Raw genomic sequence first — 26,501 nt, forward strand, 5'->3', positions numbered from 1 at the left:
CTGCCTGAAAGAGAGCTGAGAGGAAGGGAGCAATGAGCTGTGCTCTTGTCTATTCAAGTAAGATAAGAAAAACTACTTTCTTTTGACAGCATGTGGTATACTGATACCATTACACTCAAGGAAGAATGCATTCTGTGCAAGTACTTCAAAGTGAGAATTTCAGACACTCAACTTGGTAATACAAACATAAGCAACAGCAAAATGTTTTATTACTTGATCTGGCACTCCTTCTTGTGCTACTAATATTGCTCTCTTGGTTGGGCAACCATAAAACTAGTTCACAAGGATCACCCTAATCTGTCTCCTGCATGCAACAACTCAGGAGAGTTTTTTGCATGCTGGTGCCTTGGATAAGAAACTGAATGGAGGATAATGAATGTGAATGATAGGAAGAAAAGCGAAAAGGAAAAATAGTGACAAAAGCCAGGCATATAGAGGAACTAAGGAGAGGAATGATAATAGACATTAAGTCTATGGCAGGATATAGTTTCTACAGCACATTGTACTGGGAAATGACAATATGTTAAAGTGTATTTGTCTTAATTATAATTAACAGAAGGCATTTAAGAAAATTACTTAGTGTCATTATATCCTTCCCTGCTCAGGGCTGGCAACTTGTCTCAGACCATTCTGTAATTTCTTGCGTCTGAACCCATGTCTGATGCCAAACACTTCACCTTGGGGAGGCATTTTGTGCCCACTGGATCTGAACTGAGAAGTCTCTATTTTCTTCTTCCTAAGCAGAAGAGAAGCTTCCAGTGATATTTCCCTTCTTATCTCTAGTGTCATGAACCAGGCTCTTGGCATCACTGTCAGATTTAGAGACAGACTTACACACTTCATGCCCTCAGTCCATACAGAGCTTGAAACATTACTTAGCGAGGTATGACTGGCCTCAGGAGTCACAGCCTCAGTGACCAGCATTGACAGAGTAGAAGAAAAGCCATTTAACTCCATGATGAATCCATGAGAGGTGCCCAGTCAAGACCATCCTCTCAGACGTTATTACAGGTGACCAGAGTTGAAACTTAAGGGCTCACCAACTGCTCAGGATCTGGGCAAGAATTAGCAGCTTGCCTTGCTACAGCCTCTGTAAGGAAAGGAGGAGATGCTGCAGTCTCCCTTGCTGTTTTGGGAAGACGGGAGGGGACTGGCAGCCCCAGGGGCAGGCACAGTGCCTGTCCTGGCTGGCTGGTGGTTACCCTGCGTGGGCAGCAGGGCTGGTGCCTAGCGCTGTGCTGGGCCTCGGCGTGTTCTCCCATCTGGTTTCTCTTCTCGTGGTTGTCCCCTGAAAGGGATGGGTCTGACTGAGCTGGTGCCTGCGACGAGCAAATACCGAGCCCGTAAGTCTCCCCTCCGTGACAGTGTCTGCCATCACCTACGTGAATATCACCGCACTCCAGCCCCATAAACTGTTACTCTCAGGTAACGTGTTCACCTGGGGTGGCAACCTGGTGTCCGCGGTGCCTCATCCTGGCTTCTCCACAACAGCATGCAAATAGAGTAATACTCTGGCAGCCCTCTCACAAGTTTTGGAGGTAATTGTTCCCCTCCTCTCTCTGATTTTAAGTGTAATCGCTGTAACTAACTTGGTACTGCAACTTGGATAGTGTTAGCAGTAAAAATTACTCTATGGAATCTGGAGATAAACTTTGAAGCGTGAGCAGGCTGAATTTGCCAACTTTTGACACTTTAGGCCTCCATAAAATTGGCTCATTAGTATTATGTGTATTGTAATTGCTGTAAAACACATTCAGGAAGGTTTTTAGGCTGTGCTTATTGTGACACATTGTAATGCCACCCTGACACCACTATCACACCATATTATATATTAGATATATAACTAATGATTATTCCAAAGAGGGTTATTCATGACTTTTAGTCAATTATTGAGTAGTAAGGTGGCTGTGTTATGCATAATAATAGACCAAATATTTATCCTGAGCATTCATTGTCCAACACTTGCACAACCCTAATCTAATTTCCAAGAAGGACCATCCGTAACAGCAAACGGGAAATTAACACCAGAAGTTAATGGCTATTGAAAATTTTGTCTCCTTTTGAAGCTTAGATCATATTTTAAGATGGAATCAAAAAGAAGGATATCATGGAAAAACACAATTAAAAATTCTTTAAAAAGCCAAAAATTGAACACTACATGTAAAGTGAAAGAACATTTGTTAAGGGAACTCTTGCACAGCATTTGAAAACAAAAATACCAAGATTTATTCCTTTTGATGGTACTGAAAGGTGAGAATTACCATATAGGAAGAGTAAGAATTGACTGGAAGAACATATGGAGGATGTTGCAGAAGCATTTGCAGGCATCTCTGTGAAAGAATATGCCTAGAAAGTATCTGAAGTCATTCACTCTCAACTTTTTTGCGAAGTTTCTCAGTGCTGTATTAAATTAGCTTTTATGACTGGGGGCGACATACCTTAATTAGCTTTGATTTTTGTTATGTCATATATTCAATGTATTTGAAAGATGATAGATTGAGACTCTGGAACAGGAGATCCTCTCTCCATCTTTCCATGAACAAAGTACAAACCTGATCTCCTGTCAATGCCAAAGCCTTCCAAGCACCCAGAGCAGTCAATTCCTAGTAGTATTGTTCACTTTGATACAGAAACACCATACATAAATGTTGCTTCAGGAAAGTAACGGAAATTGGAAGGAAAAAATAAATGGCTTGTTTGAGTCAGAGACCTCACTGTAGTAGAACAAAGAAGTGGAAAAAAGTTTCCATTTTAAAGTGTTAATTTGGAGTGACTAGAAAGAAGGCAGCAGGGGGAAAAAATGCTATCTACAACCAAATCCAAATACTGAAAATTTCAGGGGAATAAGACCATAAATAAAGAATGCCATTACTGTCACCTTGACTGACCACATGCATAATACCAGCCAAAAAAAGACTAACCCACAATTCCTGTGCAGAGCCTACAACTCTGTCTCAGGGTTAAAATATATAGAAGTGATGGAAAATCCATCTCATGTTCAGGTAAGCTGCACTGAAGGTTAGTAACACTGTTGAAGCCTTTTCCCATACCTTTAGTGAGAATTTCCTTGTCACAAATTTCCTTAGCTTCCATACTATGAGGGATTCCATAGTGGTTTTTTTTCTAGATTAAAGAAGGATCAGCTATCAAAAATCTTTTCACTATTTAAGCTGTGCTCACCTCCTAACCTTTTTTTTTCAGGGTGGAGGGGATAAAGTGAATAGCTTAAGTCCTAAGCTGCTTAAGAGTTTCTAAGCCTCTTACAGTAGGAGATGTTTTCTAAAAACTGAACTCTTTTGCAGCTTTTTCTGAGTAACCTCCAAATTTTCACATCCTTTCTGAAATACGGATGACAAAACCAGACAGTGTTCCACTAACTGCTTCCCTTACACTTTTTACAGAGGAAACAGGACTACCTGGTCCTGCAATCTTGCAGTAGACTAACTGCCCTGCTTCCCCAAGGACTTAATTTGACTCTCAGCTAATGGAGTGACCCCTTATACTGGGTTGTCATCTTTAGTCACTTCTTGTAAGTCTCACCCATTTGGGCCTGAAATATTAGTATGAACTTTGGGCCAAGCACAGATACGTTATGCAGGAAGCACACCACCACCCCCAACACCCCTGCCCCAAAAAACAACCAGTAAATTCAAGAGTATCCTGAAAGGGTTTTGTCCTCTTTTCTGCTGAGTACCAGAGAGCCCAAGGTTAGGATCCTTGGAAGCAAGCAGCTGTCTCACTTGGTAAAACAACCATGGTTATACTACCATCAGGATGATGATGCTATCATAGAGTGTTTCAGATAAGCATTTTAAAGTCCTTTAGTCCTTTTTTGTTGGTGGATTGCGCATTTGTAGTATCGACACAGTGCTTGTCACAGTGCATGTCACAGGATGCTAAAAAACACTACGTGTAGAATGGTACAATAGATTTTTGAGCAAGCATTTTAAAAACATCATTGTTCAATGACAGCACATACTCCACAGGATTATCCTTCTCCTGTAACAGTTAGTGAACCAAAGCATGTAAAAAATGAAGAGATGCTAAAGAGGAAAGAACAAGAGAAGCAATTGTTGGCAAAAAAACAAAACCAAAAAAAGAATAAAAACTCATCTATCAAAATATTTTTAGTTTGTTTCTTTACAAGAGCAAATGATTATATGAGACAATGAGTTTAGAGCAGTCCATTGGCCAACACTGAACGCAAGGCTACAGAGATGTACTATTCCCTACTTACACATTCAGAGGTTGCCAGGCAGGCCACTGTGCTTTTGCCTTGATGACTGTTAAAACCTCATCGCTCTGTGAAGAGACACAAAACAAGAAAGTGATTGGGACAATTTTACATGGAAAGTAATACGATTTACAGCAAGAAGTAAGAAGTACTAGATCAAACTGTGCCTCCAGATTCTGACTATGAGAAATATGCTTTGTCCTTTTTGTTATCCAAGCACCTCATGTCCTCAGCTGCACAGGGTTCATCAAGGAGCCTAGATGAGTGCAGGAGGCAACAGCAGCAAGCAAAGGCAGTCAGACCTTGGGCACAGTCTCTTTCCCTTCTGCAGGAGCTGAAGTGAGCTTAAAACACCAGCAGCAGTTCACAGATCATGTTATTTTTGCATCATGAGCTGAAGGGAAAGCTTTCAGAGTGGTGCACTGTGATGAAGACGTAAATAAGGAGAAGACCTTTGCATTGGGGAAATAGCCCAAACCAATCCAACCAGAGTTTGTTCTGGTAACACTATCACAGAAGGATAACTGTGCTGTATCCTGGGCTGTTAGTCCACATGTATTAGTTTATTAGCAAAAAAATATATCTTGGGCTGTTGATTTTGTGATGCTTTGACAATCCTTGTGGCCAGAGGAACTTAACAGGTTAAAGCAACCAAAGGCAGAAAAATTGCTCTTAATACATTACAGATCCATGGGCCAAGAGGCAGGCAAAGACTAGAGGCTGCTGCTCTAGGCAATCTAACGCACCCTGTAAGCATGTATGATATATTATTTATTATCCTTATATACGTAGGGATGTAAAGAGTCCATGGTGGATGCACTGCAATCTCCTCCAAGTAAAGCCATTGATAACACTTTCTCTTTTCTCTCCATTTGCTCACATAAAAATTACAGGGTGAAATATAGCACCCACCTATGGAAGCCCACAGTGTGGCAAAGCATTGTACAAAGATTATTTCCTGAAGTCTGTAGGAATTTCTGCATCAGCAATTTTAAACTTTATATTGGTACAATAAACCCAGAACAAAGGCAGGAGACCGTTAACACGGCTCTGATGCCCAAAAGATATCTATCATGCTATTTTAGAAGCATTTTCACCATCTCCCTTAGGATTTCTCACTAATTCGCCTAGAGGAACACAAAGTTCACAACTCACTCACGTGATTTCTACTGTCTTTTAAAAATATTTCCCAATTAGACTAAGAAACCCACCTCATACATTACCAGTAATTGACACTTCCAACAGAGCTGACCTTTCAGTTTAGTGATAATAGTGCAATTTCCTGCTTGATAGCAATAGTTCTGATACCCCAGACTAGCTCTAGTCCATATATACCCCTGTTTAAGGAAAACAATATTCAATGGTTGTTTCTATTACTCTCAATATTTTCTGACTTCTCCTTTTTAGCAAAGCAAGGTAATTACAGCACTGATGGTCCCTCTCTGTAACACACAAGGTTTTCAGTCTTGGGAACACATATGTGGCATGACCTCTCCCTCAACCTGAGTGTATGGATAAGCCATCTCTTGAAAATCCTTTTTAAAAATACAGATGCCTTGCCAAAGCCTGGACTACATTTAATGTCTTGAGCTAATACAGCTGAAAGCCTGACTCTATAAATGCAAGTAAGTATAAAAAGATTTAATTGAACTCCCATACTACCAATATAGTTTGAATAAAGAGAATTTTAGGATGAAAGGGAACAATCGAAGAGCACGAAGCAGAGCTATGCCAGCAGGCAGATTCACCAGAGCAGGCCCTGGGTGAACAGCAGCAGGCTGAGCTGCCAGCCCAACCGTCTCCCAGCCTCCCCGCTGGGCTGGGCAGCACCGAGCAGAGACACGCTCCATGCAGGAGAGATGCATCACATCTAGGTTCATCTATGGCAACCTTCTTCTTACCTCCATGCCTTCAAAAGTTGAAAAGACAACTTTCCCCTCAAAGTGATTTAAAAGGAAACTGATTAAATGAATGAAGTGAAAAATCTGAAGTTAAAAGACATTATTTGTCTTTACCTGTCAATGGAATTTGCCTTAATTTTTAATTTCCCTTATTTCAACATTCTAAGACTTTCTAGCCAGCCATATCTTCATTTACTTGTCTTGAGAACACATTTGCTTTCAAAATTTAACTGCGTTGTACATCCCAAAGAAACTGTTATGAGCATAGATGTTACATTTATTAAAATGATACACAGCTTAGCTAATAGAAGCCAATAATTATGTCAGTAAAATCCAAATCACTCGTGTCTGAAAGCATTTTAACATGTGCTATTCGAATTAAAAATGCATACCAAGAGCGGGTGAACCATGATTAATAGTTTAGTAGTAAGTGAAGAGGGAAGGAAACAAGGAACAGAGTATGGTACTTTCAGACAGCCCTGAAATTTTTAAGGGAGGTGAAAATTCAGATGCAAGAGCTCAATTCATGGCCACTTCCTGAACAATAACCAAGATAAAAAGATGAAGAATCCAGAGTTCTGATGGGCCTGGAATGAAAGCAAGCATTTTTGATACCTAGAGCTCCTTGGCAATTACACAGAATTAAGCTGCAACTTGAGTGAAATCATTGTTATTCCAGACTGTTATTTTAATTATGCAGTCATCTCTATCATGCAGATATATAATATACAATTATTTATAATTATAATAGATAACTATTTTATTTATAATTAAAATATAAATTTATAATTATTAATTATAGAAATAGATTTTAAATAAAAACCATAACACCTACACTGTTTACTTCTACATGCACTAATAGGCAGACAGATACCTGAGTAGCTATTTTGTACAATAAAGAACTCGTGGTGCCACCAGCCTTCACCTCTCCAGGCTCCCGCAGGGAGCAGACTCAGAGAGTTACTCCAGAATAGCAGCCACCTTCCTCTGCCTTCAGCCTCTCCAGGTGATGTCCATGTTTTTAAGGGAATGTGATAACTTAAACAGCCCAGGCAAACAGAAGCTATCAACCACACAAGTTCACAGTCTCGTGAACAATCTATAGATAGAGAGCAATCTATAGAAAAGACAGCATGGTTGGATTTGCTGGACAACCTCTTTAGCTATAATTTATTGGCAGATGGTAGAAACTGAGAGGAAATGAAATGCTGGAAGAGAAACCCACGAATTGATAATATACAAGTAGTTGATACAACCCAACTGCCTTGAATAACCCAATTGCACAAAATTTACAGTAGAGGCATAAAACATCACATGAATTTTATGGATTTTAGTTAACATTTTCTTAAGGCTTGCTATATTACATTTGTACCCATTTTTCTTTTCTCTTCATATTCCCAAAGTCTTGCTTTGATTTTTGAAGTAAACAAACTCTCAAATTCACGTCAAAATATGGCAAAAAGAACTAGGATGTTTCACTGTTGTATGTTGCAAGTTGTCTTGTCACCGTTTATGTACTTGGCTGGGAAGCAATGGTTCCCAAGTAATGAAACTGTTAGATTTTGAAAAAGAAACCTAGATCATTTGCAAAATGATGGAGTGTCAAAATGTTACAATGTCAGAACTAGCATGCCCAGGTTTCTGAGGATTTCTCTTTTCTATGGAGCATGAGTAGGGTGGGATGCAAAAAGAAGTATGTTCATTGTTACTCTTCGCATATATCCCAAAAGCACTGATCCGCTTTGCATCAACAACCTTCTGCATTACCTGTCCCACAGGGTTTTCCTTCAATGAAGTGGTTGTTTCAGGAGGGGAATGTAGGCTGAAATTAATAACAGAACTGTTGCTAATGGCAACAGTGGAAATCATATGCTCTATTTTATTTCCATTAAGGTGCAGTTACATAATCTAGGGTGTCCCAATAAAGCAATAATTCATTTCTGCATAGTATAAAGCTAAACAGTGTGTGTTAATGAGCCCTAGGTATGCTCTGAGTATTTGAGCTCTCATTTTCTGTGGCTGAGCAGATTCTGCAGGAAAAGGACCTCTCTTGTGAATCTACTTCTTGAGTGCATGCTGATTTTCTACTGCACATTTTGCTTCTTTCTACGTAGAATGCTTTGCTGTCTTTAGGACTACTGAAATATTTTGGGATCCTAAATTACTTTGTCAAAAAACAAGGGAAGATCTTTTTACTACACTTAAGAATGGCTACTTTTTAAACTAGGGGATTAAACTAGATTTTGAAGCTGACCATAACTAGTGTAACTACCACCTTCTGCTTAATAGGTTTATCCAATACATACCCTTTTGTCTTCCTTCTGTCTTAACTTTCCCAAATTCATCAATCTTTTAGACTAAACTAGCCTTTAAACCTGTATCTAAGTGCTATAAAGCTACTGTTATTTTAAACTCATAATTGATCTAGAAAGGGTGAGCACACCAGAAAAGAAATGGGGGGGGGGAGGGGAACCCCAAACAATCCAACATACCAAGGCATTCTGTGTATAATAAAGCAGACGTATGCAACTGAATGGCAACCTGCAAGCAGCAAGACAAAAACTGCATTCACTGGAGATGATAAAAGTGTTTTAAACCAGTAGGTTCACTCGTCAGATTCATATTCGGGTAACTACAGCATTTTTTGCTCAGATTTCAAAACACTCAGGGATGAAAGCATTGAGAAAGTTCTTTGGGATGCTAAATATAAGTGAGTCTCAGCTGCTTAAATATCAGCAGAAAACCTCAGAGGAAGGCTGGGTCTGCTCTGAGAAACAGCCCAGAGAAGAGGGACAGAGAACAGTTCTGTCTTCTGGTAGATGCTGGCAGTAAGACTCCAAGTATCACGATTGTTCACCCAGCTGCTTCTCTCAGACATTAGCCAAATGTAGTAGCTTGAATGTAGGAGAAATACTTATTCAGATAATAGAAGGTGATTTTAAATAAGACCAGCAAATTAGCTCAGGAGGTGAGCTTTCCTGACCCTTGATAGCATTTTGACAAATCAACGTTGGTTTGGTTTTTTTTTTTTCCACTCAGAATGTACAATATAAATATTCTAAATGTGCTTTAACTGCTCTACAGAGGCAATCACAAAACCTTAATTTCCCTTTAGTAAAGATGTTGTGTCTAAGCCACGCTTTACCATTCCTTCAAAAAACAAAGAAACCAAAACCCAACAAAAAATCATAACAAAACAAAACAAACAAACAAACACCAACAAAAACCCCAACCAAAAATGTAGCCTTTAAACAAATTAAGGAATTGAGGATACTGTCATGATTTATATTTTCTTTAGTCTGGAAAGGAGCATTCTTTTAGAGAAATCAGTTTCATATTTCTTCGTTCCCCCATGCACTTTCAGCCATTGCCGTGACAAACAGGTTGCTGCCCTTGTGGGCCATTCCTCTGGCACTGTGTAGTCTCATGGTTTATGCTTTGACATTAACCTGTCTCAGAATTTAATGACCAAAACACACTTGTCTCAGACTTTGGATAAAATAATCTCAATCTGTGACAGGACTTACGAGAGCAGGGTTTTAAGAGGCATGTCAGAGATTTCTCCAGGGAATGGAGATGTTGCTGTTTTTCCCATCAGGGTCTGCCTTTACCATCTCCTTTCCTTGCAACTCCCTTCCCTTTGAAAAACAGCTCAGACTACACTGTGTGAAGCAAAGGACTATCTATGTAGCCCTCCACAGATAGCGGCTCCAGTCTGATATCCCTGCTTCTGCTTGTGTATTTTAATTTTTTGCCTCATCTTTTCTGCACTCCTGTAAGTCAGGACAGGCAGACAGAGAAGGAAACTGACTGCACTGCCTACCCATCCTGAGAGTAGGATTAGCTTTTAGGGGAGTGGATATCTTTTGTTTTTCTCAGACAAGGAATTCTCTTGTCCTGTTCTCCAAGGTGGATTTGTATGGATTTAGAAAGGTCTTGTTTAGGTAGGTGTTACATGGAGGCAAATCCAGAAACTGAGACTGACCTAGAAAAGTTTCCTTGCTCCTTCTTAGAAATTTTAGGGGCCCAAGCTAAGTAACATTGTCTCCCATCCCTGATGGTTCACTCTGGCTCTCCAGCAGTTAAGCAGCTGGGAAATGCTATTATAATTTTTTTTCTTGTAAGGTATTTAGCACTAACTCTTCCCTTAGAACAGTGTGGGAGGTCAGATGAAGGTTATCTCCCTACCTGGTGCCCACAGTACTTGTTGCTTAAAGAACTGCAGATATCTTCACGGGAGGTTTAGATTGGATATTAGGAAAAACTTCTTTACTGAAAGAGTGGTCAGGGGTTGGAACAGGCTGCCCAGAGAGGTGGTGGAGTCGCCATCCCTGGAGATAGTTAAAAGACATGTAGACGTGGCACTTCAGGGCATGGTTTAGGAGACATGGTGGTGTTGGGTTGACAGTTGGACTTGATGATCCTAGAGGTCTTTTCCAACCTTAATGATTCTATGACCATTATATCAGTTAATATGGCTATACTTTACATGTGCCATTGAGCAGAAATAATATTAGAAAAAGAATTTTGTAAGACTTACAGCTTTGAAAAGAGTAAGAGCTGCTGTTAGAGTGACATGTGCAATTGATGTAATTTACATACCAGAGAAGGGCTCTTAATTCCACTGTAGAAAGTATTGTTTTAGTTTTAATTGCTTACTTAGAACAACAAAAATAGAACAGAGAAATAAGAATTAAACCCTGTAGCCACAAAGCTACAGGAATCAGAGATAGATGGGTGATGTTGTCTCTGTAATAAGTCTGACATGAAGAAATGTGTTAGTCTTAAGAGCATCTCTAAAGTACTCTGGCAAGTCCCTAGGACATCAAATTGCTGAGTGTACTGTTCATGTAGTTATTTTATGATCAGAATAGCTCTAAATTAAGGAACATAAATGGAGGCTTGCACTCTAAAATAAGGTATTCACCATACTGCACTGTAGTTGCTTGCCACAATATTAATTCCAAAAATAAGAAAATAGTGAGAAACAATCATTGCAGTGAGGTCAGGATTTTCATTTTAGCTGTAAGGTACCACTAACCGGTAAGGATACACTTTAAAGCTGTGTACCTGAGTGTAATGCTAAACATGCTTATTGTGATGTTCATCCCGTGCTATTTCCCACGGTTGTTTTGAAATTATATGCACAATGACCTATTTCTGTACTTATCTCTAAAGCTTACGTGCTGAAGTTAGATTTAAATTTTAGAGTTTAGTTGTTAGTCATGTTATCATGAAATGTCACAATGCATTATTATGCCATGAAACAGGCGTTTTGAATATTCCATGACATGTTCAGAGCCAAAAAAAGCATACTTCTCATTCCAGCAGAAAAGCCCATATTTCTGTTGTGATCATATCATTTGTATTCCGTTCTTTTCTAGTAACTCTGTAATCAGAATTGTACAGTATTAGAACTGTGCTCAGTTCTTTTAAATCAGGGATACTGTACAGATATTTATTTTCCTTCATCCTTTTTTTCCTCTCCCTTGAGTCTCCCCTCGTACCAGACTCCTGCTGGGGGATTTCCAGAAGAACACTGTACACAGACATCATTCCCTACTTTATTTGTACAAACGTAGCAGGCCAGACTGGTCCCCACTGAAGTCTTAATTCCAGGTGTTAAGCCACTTTATTAAAATCATTTACTATCCCTTAAAATAAAATTAGGGTGTTTTCTTTTTACTAATCTCTAAAGAGACTAAAGCTGCTCCGTTATTGCAGAGCAAACTGCCAAAGCGGTTAATAATCAGAGCAGCAAAGCATGGTAAATGCCATGTCTCATTACAAAGCCAGTGCTTGGACTCTATTCACTGGAGTAACTTTAAAGATACATCATCTTTTGGCTAATCAGGATGAATGTTTTTAGCATTCATGTTTCTAATGCAAAATAATGCAAAATTCACAGGGTCATTCCATCTTGCCTTCTCCGGACACTGCAATTTTACACTAAAAGAAACCGATTGAAATGTTCGCTTATAACAGAATTGCTGAGCTGTTGCACCACAGTAACTACTGCAAGACTATTAAATATGCAATTACTGTGGCATTCTCTAAAGTCTGATGAGCCAATTAATAGCACTTTGTATTTTCACGGCACCTTGCCTCAAGGGATTTAAAAATGCTTTTAAACAATAATTACGTTCTAGAGCTCTCCTGTAAATCATTTGCATCATCATAAACACTCAGAAACTATGGCAAAGTTAGCAGACCAAATAAACCGCTTACAGCTCAGAACTTTTTTTCCAAGAGCGTTCACTGACTTCCAGCATTACGATGATACAATGACATGCCTTGCAAGAAGTCAGACTGACAATCATACCACCACTAGTCTTATCTGTAACTCTGAAGAAGTGACACCTGCTAATTCACAGGTAAAGGTGGGGACACCAAGCTGTCTCTACAATACTGAATTGCTTGATGATCTACCTTCGATAATCTAAGTAATTACATACAAACATGGCACCTTCTACAATCTGGACTGTCAATTTGAATTTCTAGTTAAAACAATTAATCCAGCAAGCATGATCAAGCTGTCTGTGGAATACATTAACTATGTGAACTTTGTATTAACTAACAAACAGATAAAGAAAATCTATGGCTCAAACCACATCTTTCACAAAACCAAAACCCATGTAAAGCCAGCCTAAAAGGCATCCTATAAATCAGGCCCTTGGCGGGCACACAGTTGGCTCTGAAGAGCAAATGTGTGTCTTTCCAATATGCACCTGACCTAATAGGCTTATAAATGAGGGCACTTGTGTAAGGAAGAGAGATGACAATTTTGAACAATTCCTTTCCCCAATACCTCTACAAAACTAGAAGCTTGTTATAGCATATCCTTTTCTGGAATTATTACATTAAAATCTATGCTTGGAAAAAAGTATATCACCCATCAAAAAAAATTCTCTGAAACTACTAATTCAGCCTCATCCATCTCTACTCCAGTCAGAGAGCAAATGACCTTTTTCCACTCCATCCAGTCTTGACAATTGTAACGTCAAAAATAAGTTTTCTGTGCACCAACAGACTTTGTACAGTGCTACCTGCTGTGTCAAAAACCAAACAGAAGTCATAACATTTCACAGGAAATATGCCAATGAAATAAAAAAGAAAATATATTATGCCCTAGAAAGAAATCACAGAGTCAAGAAAAAGGGAAATCAAATCTCCAGTGAGATATATTCTGATGGTCAGGAAAACCTACAAAATATTTTCAAAGCCTGTGAACTAAGATCCAGTACTCTCTGCTTATGAACAGTTCCTGCTGTCTCACATGGCCTATCTCCTCCCCACCACACAGCTGTATAATTAAACATATTCAATGTTCAAACTTTAGAATTATCTTGAGTTTTAGCATTATCTCTACCTGGAGACCCCCCTTCTGTCAGACAAACATCTGTGAAAACTTTGGGAACAAAACCCAGTACTACTGAGCCACGGTTTAATGCTCTTTACCACCCAGCTTCAATTTCCTCAAAATGTTCTGCTCACTTTATAGATGAAAACAAGCCTCTTTTTTACACAAAGATCTGAAAAGGACCCAATTGCTTATAGGCTTCCACCTTACCAATTATTAATTTTCTGAGTCAGAGTTGCTCTGTACAACAGGCAAGAACGTTTGCAAGTGCAGATATTATTAATGAATAATGTTAGTTTATTCTGAAATAACTGAATTATATAAAAGTTATGACTGTTTTTGAAGGAAGGTGCTAATTATTATAAGCATGGCTAGGTGACTCTGAATTTAACACTTTATAAGATATGATCAGACTACTGAAGGAATTAAGATTTTTTTTTCTTTCCACCTGTTTTACATGTAGTTCTTTGCACCTTACCCAGATACACAGACTTCTAAACCTTTCTGAATACCTTTCGCTTGCTGATCAGAAATACAGTCCTGATTGTACCTGCCTTTCTGAAAGACTGTCCTCTTAAACACTACTTCCTATGGCTCCACAAGAACTTACAAAAAGCCTTAAACATTCATAGTTTATTTTTTCCGCTTTCAGGTCCACACTTCTACTGATTTGTTCTGCACGTTTCTTCTACAATAAATCATCCAGCATTATTGGTCCCAGGTGGCTGCATGCCGTTCATTGTTGTGAACTAAAATTCAACCATCTTATTCACTGCAGCTGCTTTTAAACACACTTTGGTGTCAGCAGTGATTTACATTTTAATTATATTATTTTATTTTAGCTGAGTGGTCCTATTGTTTTCTTAACAGCTGCTTTAAAGGCAGTGCTCAAATAAATGAAACCTCAGCATTTGAGCAAGGAAAACAAGTTAATTCACAATTCCTTAACAAAAGAATTTCATACAATAACATTCTTGATGAATCACCACACTTCCCAAATCTTTTACATTTTAGCATGGTGATTAAGGAGGTCATTTACTTGAAGGATGTTCTAGCTGAGCATTCTTGGGAAATTCCTGATAAAAAGACTAGCATGGACAGTACAAAGATTATTTCTGTCTCTCTTCCAAAAGCCTGAGACACTATTTTACTGATTTTCTATTTCAGCTGCAGAGACAAGTTCTGAATCCAATGCTCACCAAAATGAAAGACCAGGGATTTGCTCTTAATAGAAGATCTTTTTTGTTCTCTGATATGTGTATGTAATTTCTGTTGTCTGCAGGAGCACATTTATGCTGTATCTGGGGCAAAACTGAGTGTATAGGTAAGCTGATATTTCTCCAGGGAGAGGTTATAATCAGTAAAACCAAACACATCACAATCCGTTGCAAAAATGTACTCTCTGCAATGGAAATGTTAAGCAAGAAAATATTTGTGAATGTGGAAGGTACAAATTTATCCATGTTCTGTTGGGTTGATTTTAACCAATATTTCTTGATAAAACATCCTGGGAATGCAGGATATATATTGTTTCTGTGACACATGCATGAAGCATCAGATATTAAAAATATTTATGTAATCTTATCAAATATCTAATGCACTTTCATTACACTGAAACTTTATGATCACAAATGATAAACATGTCCACTGGTTTCAGATCAGGTAATTGCTCTCAATTTCTATACTACTGGCCACTATTAATCTGGCTGAATGAAGAACAGGGAATTGTACATTTCTGTAGCAATATTTTTGTATAGGATACACAGAATTGAAAAGTAGCCAAAGAAATAACAGTGGCCCACAATTCCTTCTGCTTCTATGTATTTGAAAAAAAAAAAGCCCCAGTGCAATGCAAGGCTAACTTCATAGTGGGGTGTGGGTTTTTTTTTCTACTTTTTCCGGTCACCTTTATCCTTTTGAAGGTCTTTTTTTGTTCCTTGCATCAATCATCTTCAAAAGAACAGAGAGGATGGGAGAAAGGGAAGGAGCAGATGTTTTAGGCTAATGAGCACATAACAACAAGGTGGTTACCGCGGGGGTTGTAACATTACTTTGAATCTGGATCTTGTTTATTCTGTACTAGAAACATGTTTGGTTGCTGAAAAATATGTAGCAATTGGTCGAGATCATTTTTCAAGGAGCAATTTGCAACCCTTGTCCTCCTATGCCACTGAACTCTGAAGGAGCAGGTCCAGGAAGAAGCCGATGTGGTAAGCCCTGCGAGACCACCCCAAGAGAATGTTGACAACCAGTGTCTCCATTTATGCATTAACCAGACACAACTCTGTTGAGGCTGGGTTGTGACAGTCATCTCCTTACTCTTCTGGAGATGTTCAAACTGTAGGTGCCTTCCTGCTCTCCTTGTGGCCATGCTCAGAACAGTGGTGATCTGGCTTTTAAATGTTTTCTGACTGCTTTTAAAGAGCTCACAGCTATGGACTGAAAGTAGAAAAAAGCCACAGATAGATGCAAAACATGTAGTCGATTCAATCTTAGGTCTAAACTCTTCCTTTCTGAGATAAATACCTGCTGAAACTGAAAGCTTTACAAGCATTTCTGAGGTTAGAATGTAACTTTTGTTATTAAAAACAAAGGGTTAAGCATTTGTCCCTACTGCAATCTCTTGCTAGTGTTAGGGAGCTCTTGCTGTATTCATTAGTTTTACATGTTTTGTATTTTTATCCCTTTGCCTGCCTAGGTAAAGAAAGGAAGATATACTTAGAAGCTCCATCATTCTGCAGCCCACAGAAGGTTTCATGAATGTGCCAGCATTTCAGAAACTCTACCCTCTACATACCACCTAATTCCATTATATTTACTATAACATTAGCTCTGATGTGTCACAGAAATCTCTGGGGCCTAGAAATGACTTATGAATTAATTACCTGAAGCATAATCATTAAGAAAATAAATTTAAACAACTTTATTTCACGTTCTATTTCATTAACTGTCTGGAGAAAAGCAAGTTTTCAGCAAGTTTTCATGACCATGTGCAAAAATTTTTATGCCAAAACAACACATTGAAGGTGAAAAAATGGCTTTGTTGGGATTTCAGCAAATACAGAATTTCAGTCACATGGTATTACACTGAGCACCATGATACCTGGTTCTATGAAGTGAGACGAACTCACCAACAAAATGCCACAGATTTTTTGTTAGCAATGATACAAAGTCAAAGACAGGAGCTGTCTCTGTGTTTGGAAAGTACCTGGAGTATTTTGGGCTCTAAGCCTAATAAAATAAAATGGATGTGTTCAGCAACTCAGGGTGTGTTTGCAGCCTTTGGGTCTTTAGGTGATCAGATGCCACATGATAGTCATTAACATATTTCAAGTGCAAAGAATCACCTGGCTAGATCCATGAAATTCAGTTACATTTGCAATAATCATGGTTAAAAGAACTACGACAGATTCTTCAAGATCGCATCCTCTTCTCCCTTTTATTATGCTACACATCTTTCTGGATGTTCTGAACAGCTTCAAAAACTACTTCACCTTGATTCATTTGGAAGAAAAGAAGAAAAAGGAAACAAGATTCAGAGAAGTATTAAGGTTATTGCTGACATCTGTCTCAGAAAATTTTAAAGAGAGGGAAATAGTGGATCCATTTATCTCAAAGTGAAACCTGTGAAATATATTGCTAAGGGTTTCCATGAGTTAAAAAGGACCAGTCTAGAAAGAGATTGGAAAAAAAGGCATAACAATCTCCAGCCTCACAACTGGAGAGCCAGTTGCAGTGGGACATGCTATCATTTTCTACCAAAGATGGAGAAATCTATCAGTGTAACTTCCAGATATCACAGAAGACAAATAAATTACCAGAAAAAACACCTACTACACTGTTATATCCATTTAGAAATTTATGTTTGTTTGTATTTTAACATAAGGCCCCTTGGATGAATCTGCACTCTCTTGAGAAGCAAGAAGCCTATCTTGCCTGTAGAACCCCTGATATTTAGTGTGTTTTTCCAAAAACTTTGGCTTTTATTCAAGGCTGTGAAATTAAAATGCTCTACAAGGAAGTTGGCCTTGGAAAACCTAGTTCTTAAAATCACCGCAAGCTATTGTTATTGATTAGGTGTGATTGAAGAAATTCCAAGACTGTTATTAGCTTGCAATGCTGGAAGATGGGATTGTCCATTTTAGTAAGAGAGACCTTTCCTTAAAATAACTTAAGTGAAAATAATCAATTGCTTATTCATCTTTGAAGCATAATTTCTTCTGGAATACATTATAACTTAAGGACTAATTGTTAAACAAAATGTCTGAAATAATTCTTTTACCACATTCATTATACTGATTTCTGTCTGTATCAGCGGGCAGCTGGTGTCCGGGTGTCTGTAGAACAATCTCTTCTCAACACTGTCAACTGATCAATTAGCATGAAACTAGTTAATACTTTTTCAGTCTTCTCTTATCTACACATTTCTTCTTTAACCTCTGGCTGATGGGTGATCCATATTTTGTCTCATGGCAGTAAAGGACCTCTTCTCATCAATGTATGTAGGAACTGAGAGAATAAAATTTCAGTAAAAGCTTATACATCAGAATGTTTGACATTTTAGGCTGTTTTGTAAGTGAGGGTCCCAGCACAGGAAAGAATATAATATTGTTATCTGGTAAGAAGAATTCATTTATTATAAACACATATCTGCAGGCAAAGTTCTTGTCGTAAAGTTCTTATTGTCTGATGAATGGAGAACTGACTTGAATTATATAGCTAACCTGTGCAGTCTAATGTAGAATACAGTACTTTTATTACTTTGCCTTAAAAAGAAAATAATCATCCCAGTAGCTTGAGAAATTATTTTACAAGAACCAGATCTCTATTTATTGAAAGTGCTAGCTGTCAATAGTATTTAAAAGTAAGCATTACTGTTATAATTCTGCTACTTTATATATAAAACATAAAATCAGCTTTTCACTAATACACTTCAACCTGCAGTTGAAGTGCTGTAATTTCTTACATGCATTCAGCCAATATATTATGTAGCTTAAATACTTAATTTTTTCTCACAGCAATTATAGTATATGAGTGCTTCTATTATTTTGTTTGTATAAATAGGATTCTGAAACCCTCTGATTACACATAAATGTTGTTTTTTAAATTAATTAATTTAATAATTAACTAACTATTAATAATTAATTAATTAATAATAATCAATTAATAATTTAATTAATTATTTAATTAATAGAAAACGATTGGTTCCTTTTCTACTGTACCTCACATAAGTGTAGCATAAATGCCTTCATTCAAGTATTTGCCTTTCTTATTTAACAGAGTAAGCTTTTGTTACAAACTGAACTTTAATAAGTGATTGCTCCTTTTGCCATGGGAACATGCAAAAAGAAGATTTGGAACTGGAAGACCCAGTCAATGAGGGGTAGGTATGATTTTTAAAGAAATAAAAGGAAGATATTAATTCAATGAACATATTCATTCAGTGAACATCAAAATGATTTGTGATTACAGGCTATAAAGTTGCAGCTTATGTTTATGCACTTAAAATCCGTAAGCCCTAATCTAGTTTCTAACGTATCCTAAATCCACAGATAACCTGTGCATGAAATAGAAGTGCAAATATATATTCAAACTAGGCAACAAGACTGATAACTGCTGCCTAAAAGTAGACTCTTATCTCTTGATAGCATTTTTCTGGATGACAGTCTAAGTCTGAGGAATGTCTGCTTCAGTGGGAACACGCCACCAGTGTTTCAACCAGTCCGTTCTCCAATTTGCAACATGATACATGGCCGCACAGCCACACATCACAAAATTCTTTTTCTACCTCTTAATGTTTCTAGTCGCCATACTAACACTAACCACTGCTAACAATATATTCCTACTGTTCATTGGCTGAGAAGGAGTAGGAATCATATAACTCCTACTAATTGGATGATGACAAGGCCGGGCAGAAGCCAATACAACCATCCTCCATGCCATGCTGTACAACTGAATCGGAGACATTGGCCTCATCCTAGGCGTAGCATGACTCACATCACCCCTAAACACCTGAGAAATCCAACAAACTTCGCCCACACCCAAATCCCACCAACCCCCCTACTAGGCCTCATTCTCGCTGCCTGTCTTGACCCATCTATGGTTGTGCTTTCATGGTGCTCAGGCTCAGATACATTCCCAGGGCTGCCAGGGAAGGCACATGTTACTGTCTGAGCTGTGAGAACATTACAAGAAAAAGAAAAAGGAAGACAAAGAAGAAACATTCATATGCAATTACATTAAATGAATAAATGAGAAGCAAAGATTAAAATCAATATTCCAGTGCTCTAATGCAGAGTGAGATCAGGAGTTTACAGGGTGCAGATTTCTCTATTGCTGATCAAAGACAACTGAAACATGGTTTCCAGGGGAAGTGGATTTGACCTGGGAGGCTTGTATGAGCGCAAGACCTGTAGTGGTTATCAAAACAATAATTGTTAGTTGAAATTAACCCTGCTAAATTACACTGCTTTCATCTGTGGAGCCTCATCTCAAGCAGTCATATCAACAGCTCTTTCAGCTTTGAATATGTGCTGTGATGCAGAATAAAACGTGACTTCTTGCTTTTTGTTTTAGATACTTTTAACAGCATTAAAAATGCTATGTCTGCTACCTTGTCTCAGCTAATTAAAATCACAAAACATGATGAAAGCACACCAGTGTTGATTCACTAACAAGATGGTATTTGGTGGGTCTATAGTGACCTGTCGTATGCCCGTTGCAAGAACAAGCAAGCATTTTGTTAATGAACACATTCACATCATAAGCACTGAAATCACTGATTTATCCTGTAATGCTACAGTGATTAACATTAATTTTCCCACATGGGATGGGGTATGGGAGAAATAGCAATGCAACTTCATCTTCCTGTTTCAGTATTACTTCTTGTCTACTGGTTCACGTGCAAATTTAACTATCTTGCTACCCCCCTTTTTCTCACCATATATTTTTAACATCCTGTTGTCTTTTGACTTGATAGTTGCCTAGGGCATGGATTATCTCTGTCTTAGATGCCTATAAAAATATAACACATCTATGCCTAGAGGTACTGGTCAGGTTTTTAAGGCACTGCTGCAGCAGCAAAAATCAATAATACTTGGTATACCTGAAATGAATGAAGGTTGCTATATGTGAACCATTTAGGAATTAATAGCTTTGTAGGTATGGCAACAGAGTCCCTTCCCAATTCCCTTCCCTCGTCTTTGTCGATAGTCCAAAAGGATTTACACTGAGGAACAGGCGATGGTTTCTCTCTGTAGGATAAATTAGTTTGTGCAGATCTCTTTGTTGCCATAGCTAGGCTAGTTTAAAGCTAGTTTGTGTATTTTTGCACTGTGCTACAATTACTGAACCACAGGGTAGACACACACAGGTAACTTTCAGTTCACAGTACTCCTCTTTGGGGGGTGCTTAGTCCCTATCTATCTGATTAAAATCCTGTTGTTTTGGAGTCATCTTAGGTCATTGCATGCTGACCACAGTGTGCGCAATGCCACTATGCTTTCAGAGGAAGCATCTCTATGCGCTTTACTCCCACACCTTCCTTACAGTTACTGGTCAGTGGTACAATATGTGGTTAGAAGGACCTTCAGTCTATCTAACCCATCAAAGCAGCTATTGTGCTGTTAAATACCAGAAACTGTGACTGGCAGAAAGGATGCGTCATTTGCACAGTAAACACAAGGTTTTTCCATCTCATCTAAAGCCACAACCACATGCTGCTGTCAGGAAGTAACAAGTTATTTTCCCAGGATGACAAACACGGAGAGAAACGGGGAGACAGAGAGAGGAGGGGGAAGAAGAGACAGTATTTTGATTAAGACAATATGTTAAAGTGCAACATCAAGGCAAGATGTTATCCTTTTGTTAGGGCAACCTATTATACCTTATTAAGTGGTATTCATTGCAGAACAGGAAGTCTGTTCTGAAATGTGCAAGGCTATGCAAATCGAGGGTTAATATCATTACATCATGACAATTTTTCAGTGAACAATACTAATTTGCTGAGGTAGAAAGATTGTAGAAATCCATATTTGTTTTGATGAGTTCCTTCAAAGTTTGGGCAGCTTTCTGCTGGAAATACTTGGTTTCCCATCTCGCAAACTGCTTGGGAGCCTGGGATTTCATTTAATTTGCTCATGACTGGTACTTAAAAGTCTTGCAAATCCAGGAGCGCACTGCATATGTTTCTAAAGGGGACTCAGCTTTTTGCTCAAGCATGACTTTTAGGGGTTTTTGGCTCCCTGCCAGGGATTTGAATGAGGCTGATTCTCCCTGCTGCAGCTCTGGGTTTCCAAGCTGCCTGCTATGAGTGCTGCCTGTTGGCCGTGGCAGCTGCCCAGACGAGTGAGCTGGGGAATCGTAGGCTTCTTGCAATGCTGGGAGCCTTGCCTGAATTTAAGGCTCTTCCATTACCCTGGCCAATTTTCTGAGAGTTGAAGACAGCCGGTACTGTCTCACTTTTGGAAAACAAACATACAAACAAAAAACCCCAACACAAAACAGCTAAACAGAAACTAGAAAAAATATTCCCGTTCACTGGAAAAGCAAATATTGTGCTACTGAACAGTTATGAACAGCTTACGTAGCTCTCTTAGGCTGCATGCTTATTTTAGGCTACTCTGTGAGTTCAGTCGCTATTCCAATCACCCACGGATGTCAGAGTGAGTCGGGCTTTTTGACTGGATGAACTGAAATACTTGAGATGCTGGAAGTGCATCTTAAAACGCTTCACAGTTTTTATAAAATCATGTATGAGTACTTAGGAATGTCACTCTTAAAAACACTACCATGCCTCTGTATTTCCATAGCCTATTACTGTTGATTAGATTAAAATGCAGAAAGGGCTTTTATCAAGAAGAAAAAGTAGTTCTGGTCCATCCTTAAGCAAATTAGCATCCTAAACTGGATTTCTAAGTACATTTTAAAGAGCAACAGACATTATTAAACCACTAGATATTTTGGCTCAAAATGGACTAACACGTTAGCAACAGTCTCATTAAGCAGGACGGAAAAGAGATGTGGGAGGCAGGATTATTATCTACATTAGTCATGACTGAAAAGTAAGCTCCAATTCTGTCTCCTTGCACATCTAAACCCCACCCTGTGGAGAGACACTGTTAGAAAGAGGTCCAAGAACATGAGAGAGTGGTCTTGGTTTGGCTCCTCTGTGCGCTTTTTGAGAAGCATGTGGGTCTATCTTGCACGAAGAATGTTGTTGGCATCCTGCCAACAAACCACCCAGCAAAGCTTCATGTATATATGTCTAAGTGACACCACTTACTTGAGCCAAACAAATTTCCGACTGAGGCTTTTGAGTATCCCCTAGTTGTCAAAAGTTGGCCAATTGTTCTTGTCTTCTGCTGGTGTAAAATAACACTTTCAGTACTTAAACACACATATTTAATTTTCTTAATATAAGTTTGCAGAAATGGGGAGTTTATGTACATCTAAATAAAATTATTTTTGTGATGAGGTTATACATACGCATATGGAGGTCTATCTGAAAATCTGGCCCTTATGTATGTATGTATGTACTATGTTATACTTACATATATATATGTAAGTATGTACTAGTTAAACAAAAGGCTAAGTGTGCTGCACTTGGGAAGACAGGTTTCCTACAAGTAAAGATCTTACCAAAACCAATGTTTTGTAACTCTCATTTTGTAAAATATTGTACTGGATCACTCTGCTATGAAACAATAAGACATTTTTACCCCGTCGGCCCAAACACCATGGTTTTTCATGTTTAGGTGCAAAACTGCTCAGGAGTAAAAATCAGGTTGAATGCTGAATAGAAAATGAGTTACATTCATAGGCTCTAACAAATGTGTGCATGCTTACAGGTATGTTTCCTTGACAGTCTTTAAATATTTAATTCCCTCATTTGACTCAAAATCATTCTGCTCTCTGAAGAAGAAAAATCTTAGCTTGCAACTCTTTCAGCCTGAGGGAAAAAAATTGAAATCTCCAACTCCATACTCCCTTACTTTGATCTTTTGTAAATCCACTGAAAATTCTGTTTTTCATAGCTGGTCATTCACTGGGTAACACAACAACGTAACACAACGTCCTCTTTGTTCTGTGACTTATTAGATTGTACACTGCTCGTGGAAATGAACATTGATTATTGCTGTGTACTTTGCTTATGAAGATGCTTTCATTGCTAAGCTTACTGTACTTATCATCCCTCTGTGTAACAACTTAAAATGTTGCAAATGGATTCAGTGAAGATATGACTGTAAATGGGCAAATGCGAGCGCTGTTCATACATGGAGACAATCACAAATGAGATGCATGTGCGTGAATCAAATTGTCAATTGAAACACCTTGGATGCTTTTCCCTTGGCAAAGAGCTATACTCAGTAACATATTTATAACCAGATTTACATAGCTTTTAATATTCTATTTTTCCTAGACGATGCAGTAAACATTAAAATATATTAGTGGTGAGCCATACATATAAACAAAATAAAACTCGCAATTAAAAAAGAAGTAGAAAAACAAACATAATAAAAAAACAATGGAGCGGAAAAAAATAAACCATCAGCCATATGCTGACTTAGAATGTATCATATTCATTGGCAGCCTCTGTGATTTTGCACAAGTCATCTGACCATACCTCAGTGGAGGGTCATTTAGGCCATCAGCATGAGCCCTGGCAGATCTGAGACTACAGGACTGCAAATATCCCCCAAAGTCCCCTTTCCTACATTTATTCTCATTTTTGCGCTGAATGCACTTTGCCTGTACATTCAGAACAAGCCCTAAAACAAACCACTGAAAGAGTAGGAAGGTTTTGAGGTTGATTTGAATTTTATTCAACCTAAAATAGGTTTTTATGGTTTTTTTTTTTAGATTATTTTAGTAATTTCTTCATTTCTGGGCATTTTTTTTTTTTCAGAATTGGCAGTGACCCCGAAGTTCAGTTATTGCTAGGTTTAAGTGCATTAGCCGTGTAGCCATAATGATGATTGTTACAGTGTTTAATATATTGTTACATTATGTTATATTAGAGTGTTATATTACAGTCCCTTAATGTTTGTTACAGCATTTACAAAACACTGTGATGAACTAAGGTTCCTTTTCAATAATATAAGTACTGAAGAAAGATGCCGTGCACTAATAAGTAGCTATACCGGAGTGAGATACCAGTTAGAGACAACACTTTGTGAAAAATGTATAAGTTGAAGTGCTGGCAAAAATTTAGGTAGCCTTTACAGAAATGCTGACTGATATGAGAGGTTTTTCCTTTATTTGGTTCCACAGGTAGCATCATGTTATTTGTTAAAATCTAGGGATTGCTGTATTCTCATAAGACCCCACATGGCTTCTTCCATTCTAAGGATGCCAGAGCTCTTTAAGCAACTTTAAGAAGTGAACAGGTTTGACAATTTCTGCCTGAAATTATTGCTTATCTCTCAAGTCTTCGTCAGTAGCAAACACTTCCATTAATTCACCTCAGAAACACTGAATAGATGGGGTAATTGGGCTTTGGGGATTTTGATGCCCCCTTCCCTCCCCCCCCCCGCCCCCCTTTATTTTTTTGTTGTACTGACCTGTAGAGTGCATTCTAGCTACAAGATGAACACAACATTTTCAAGGATCAGATGGGACAAGGCTTGCTTTTATGGCATATAATGACATAACAGGAGAGCACAAAGCATCTATGTGCTGTTCTTTGCAACAGAGCTATTTGCAGGGGGAACAACTTCTTAATGGACCTCTTCTCAAATGAGCTACTGAATACATCTATAATGTACATTCAAAGAAAAATACTTATCTTCTCTACAGCATACTTTTGAAAGTACCCTCCCAGGTTGGTTAAGCCAGAGGAGGACACGAATCAGTTTGAAATAGCTCTCTTATAAATGTAAACTATGCTCATGTATGACCACCTTCTCTCTCTCTGGGAACCAAGGAATATTTTCCTTTATAAACTGCAACCATATTTGTGTCAAATGCCTGTCTTCTTGGAATGAGACATAAAACAGAATATTCTCTTTTTGATACTCTGGAGAGTGTGAGATGAAAGCGGAAGAATAAAAACAAACAAGAAATATCCCTCCAAAAGTTCTACAAGGAAACCAAAGTCTCTCACCTGATATGCTTTTAGTCTGATAACTACTTTCATGTGTGTAAACACTTGTATTTTGCACAGCTTTTGAGTTATGAGGTACTAGCAGCCTAAGATAGTATGAAAAATAGGGCAGTCAAGTCCAAAACTATGACATCTTAGTGAAGGAAGATGTAGTTGAGAATTAATTCTGAAACTGAGCTACAGAATTCAGTTCCGTGCCATACCACTACCTTGCTCAAACTATAGCAGTGGGTATTTTCATTGTTCCTTGGAAGGATGGTCAAACACTGGCACCACTTGCCCAGAGCGGTTGTGGAGTCTGTCTCTTTGGAGACTCTCAAACCCTGACTGGACACGTTCCTGAGCAATCTGCTTTGATTGACCCATTTTGAGCAGGGGGTTGGGCTAGATGATCTCCAAGGTCACTTCCAACTTCAACAATTCTGTGATTCTCCCATGACTCCCACTGAAGAGCCCTCTCTGTGCTTGTACTTCACATCCTGCAGGTGACCTGTTTCTATATACTGCCACAGGAAGAAATAATGGAAAACATTTCTCAGAAGTCTAGCAAATCTCATCTAGCTGTATTCAAAAGTTGAATATATACTTTTGCTGATGGAAACCAGATGACACTCAAAGGCTTTAAATTCACAATTCAGCAACACAATTAATTTTCTTGTGAAAGATGGAAAAAGTTATATCAATCCAGCTGAAAAAAGGTTCTAGACAGAGTTGTTCTTATGCTCATAATTGAATATTTCATTTACAGTTATTATGAAATGTTACCTAGAATACGTTTCTGACAGCCTTCTCTAGGATTCCGTTTAATATGTAAAACATTTAATCCAAGAAATCTACTGCCATTCTATTGAAGATAATATTTTGCCTCATATATGACTGAAAATAATTCTCCTGGTATTTTTG

At 38.3% G+C, this 26,501-nt stretch overlaps 1 protein-coding gene and 1 long non-coding RNA gene across 2 annotated transcripts in view; one reads left to right on the forward strand and one right to left on the reverse strand.

Annotated features, from left to right (window-relative positions):
• Positions 1-26,501, forward strand: part of LOC142057929 (uncharacterized) — a 363,120-nt gene that overhangs the window by 310,317 nt on the left and 26,302 nt on the right. The window lies entirely within an intron of this gene.
• The window catches only part of SPON1 (spondin 1), a 206,069-nt gene that overhangs the window by 31,000 nt on the left and 148,568 nt on the right, over positions 1-26,501 (reverse strand). The window contains exon 7 of the mRNA XM_075094884.1: positions 4,238-4,302. Coding sequence (XP_074950985.1) covers positions 4,238-4,302 — 65 coding nt within the window. The remainder of the gene's footprint in view (positions 1-4,237; positions 4,303-26,501) is intronic.

This window comes from Phalacrocorax aristotelis, chromosome 5 (genome assembly GCF_949628215.1).
Source record: "Phalacrocorax aristotelis chromosome 5, bGulAri2.1, whole genome shotgun sequence".
Lineage (NCBI taxonomy): Eukaryota > Metazoa > Chordata > Aves > Suliformes > Phalacrocoracidae > Phalacrocorax > Phalacrocorax aristotelis.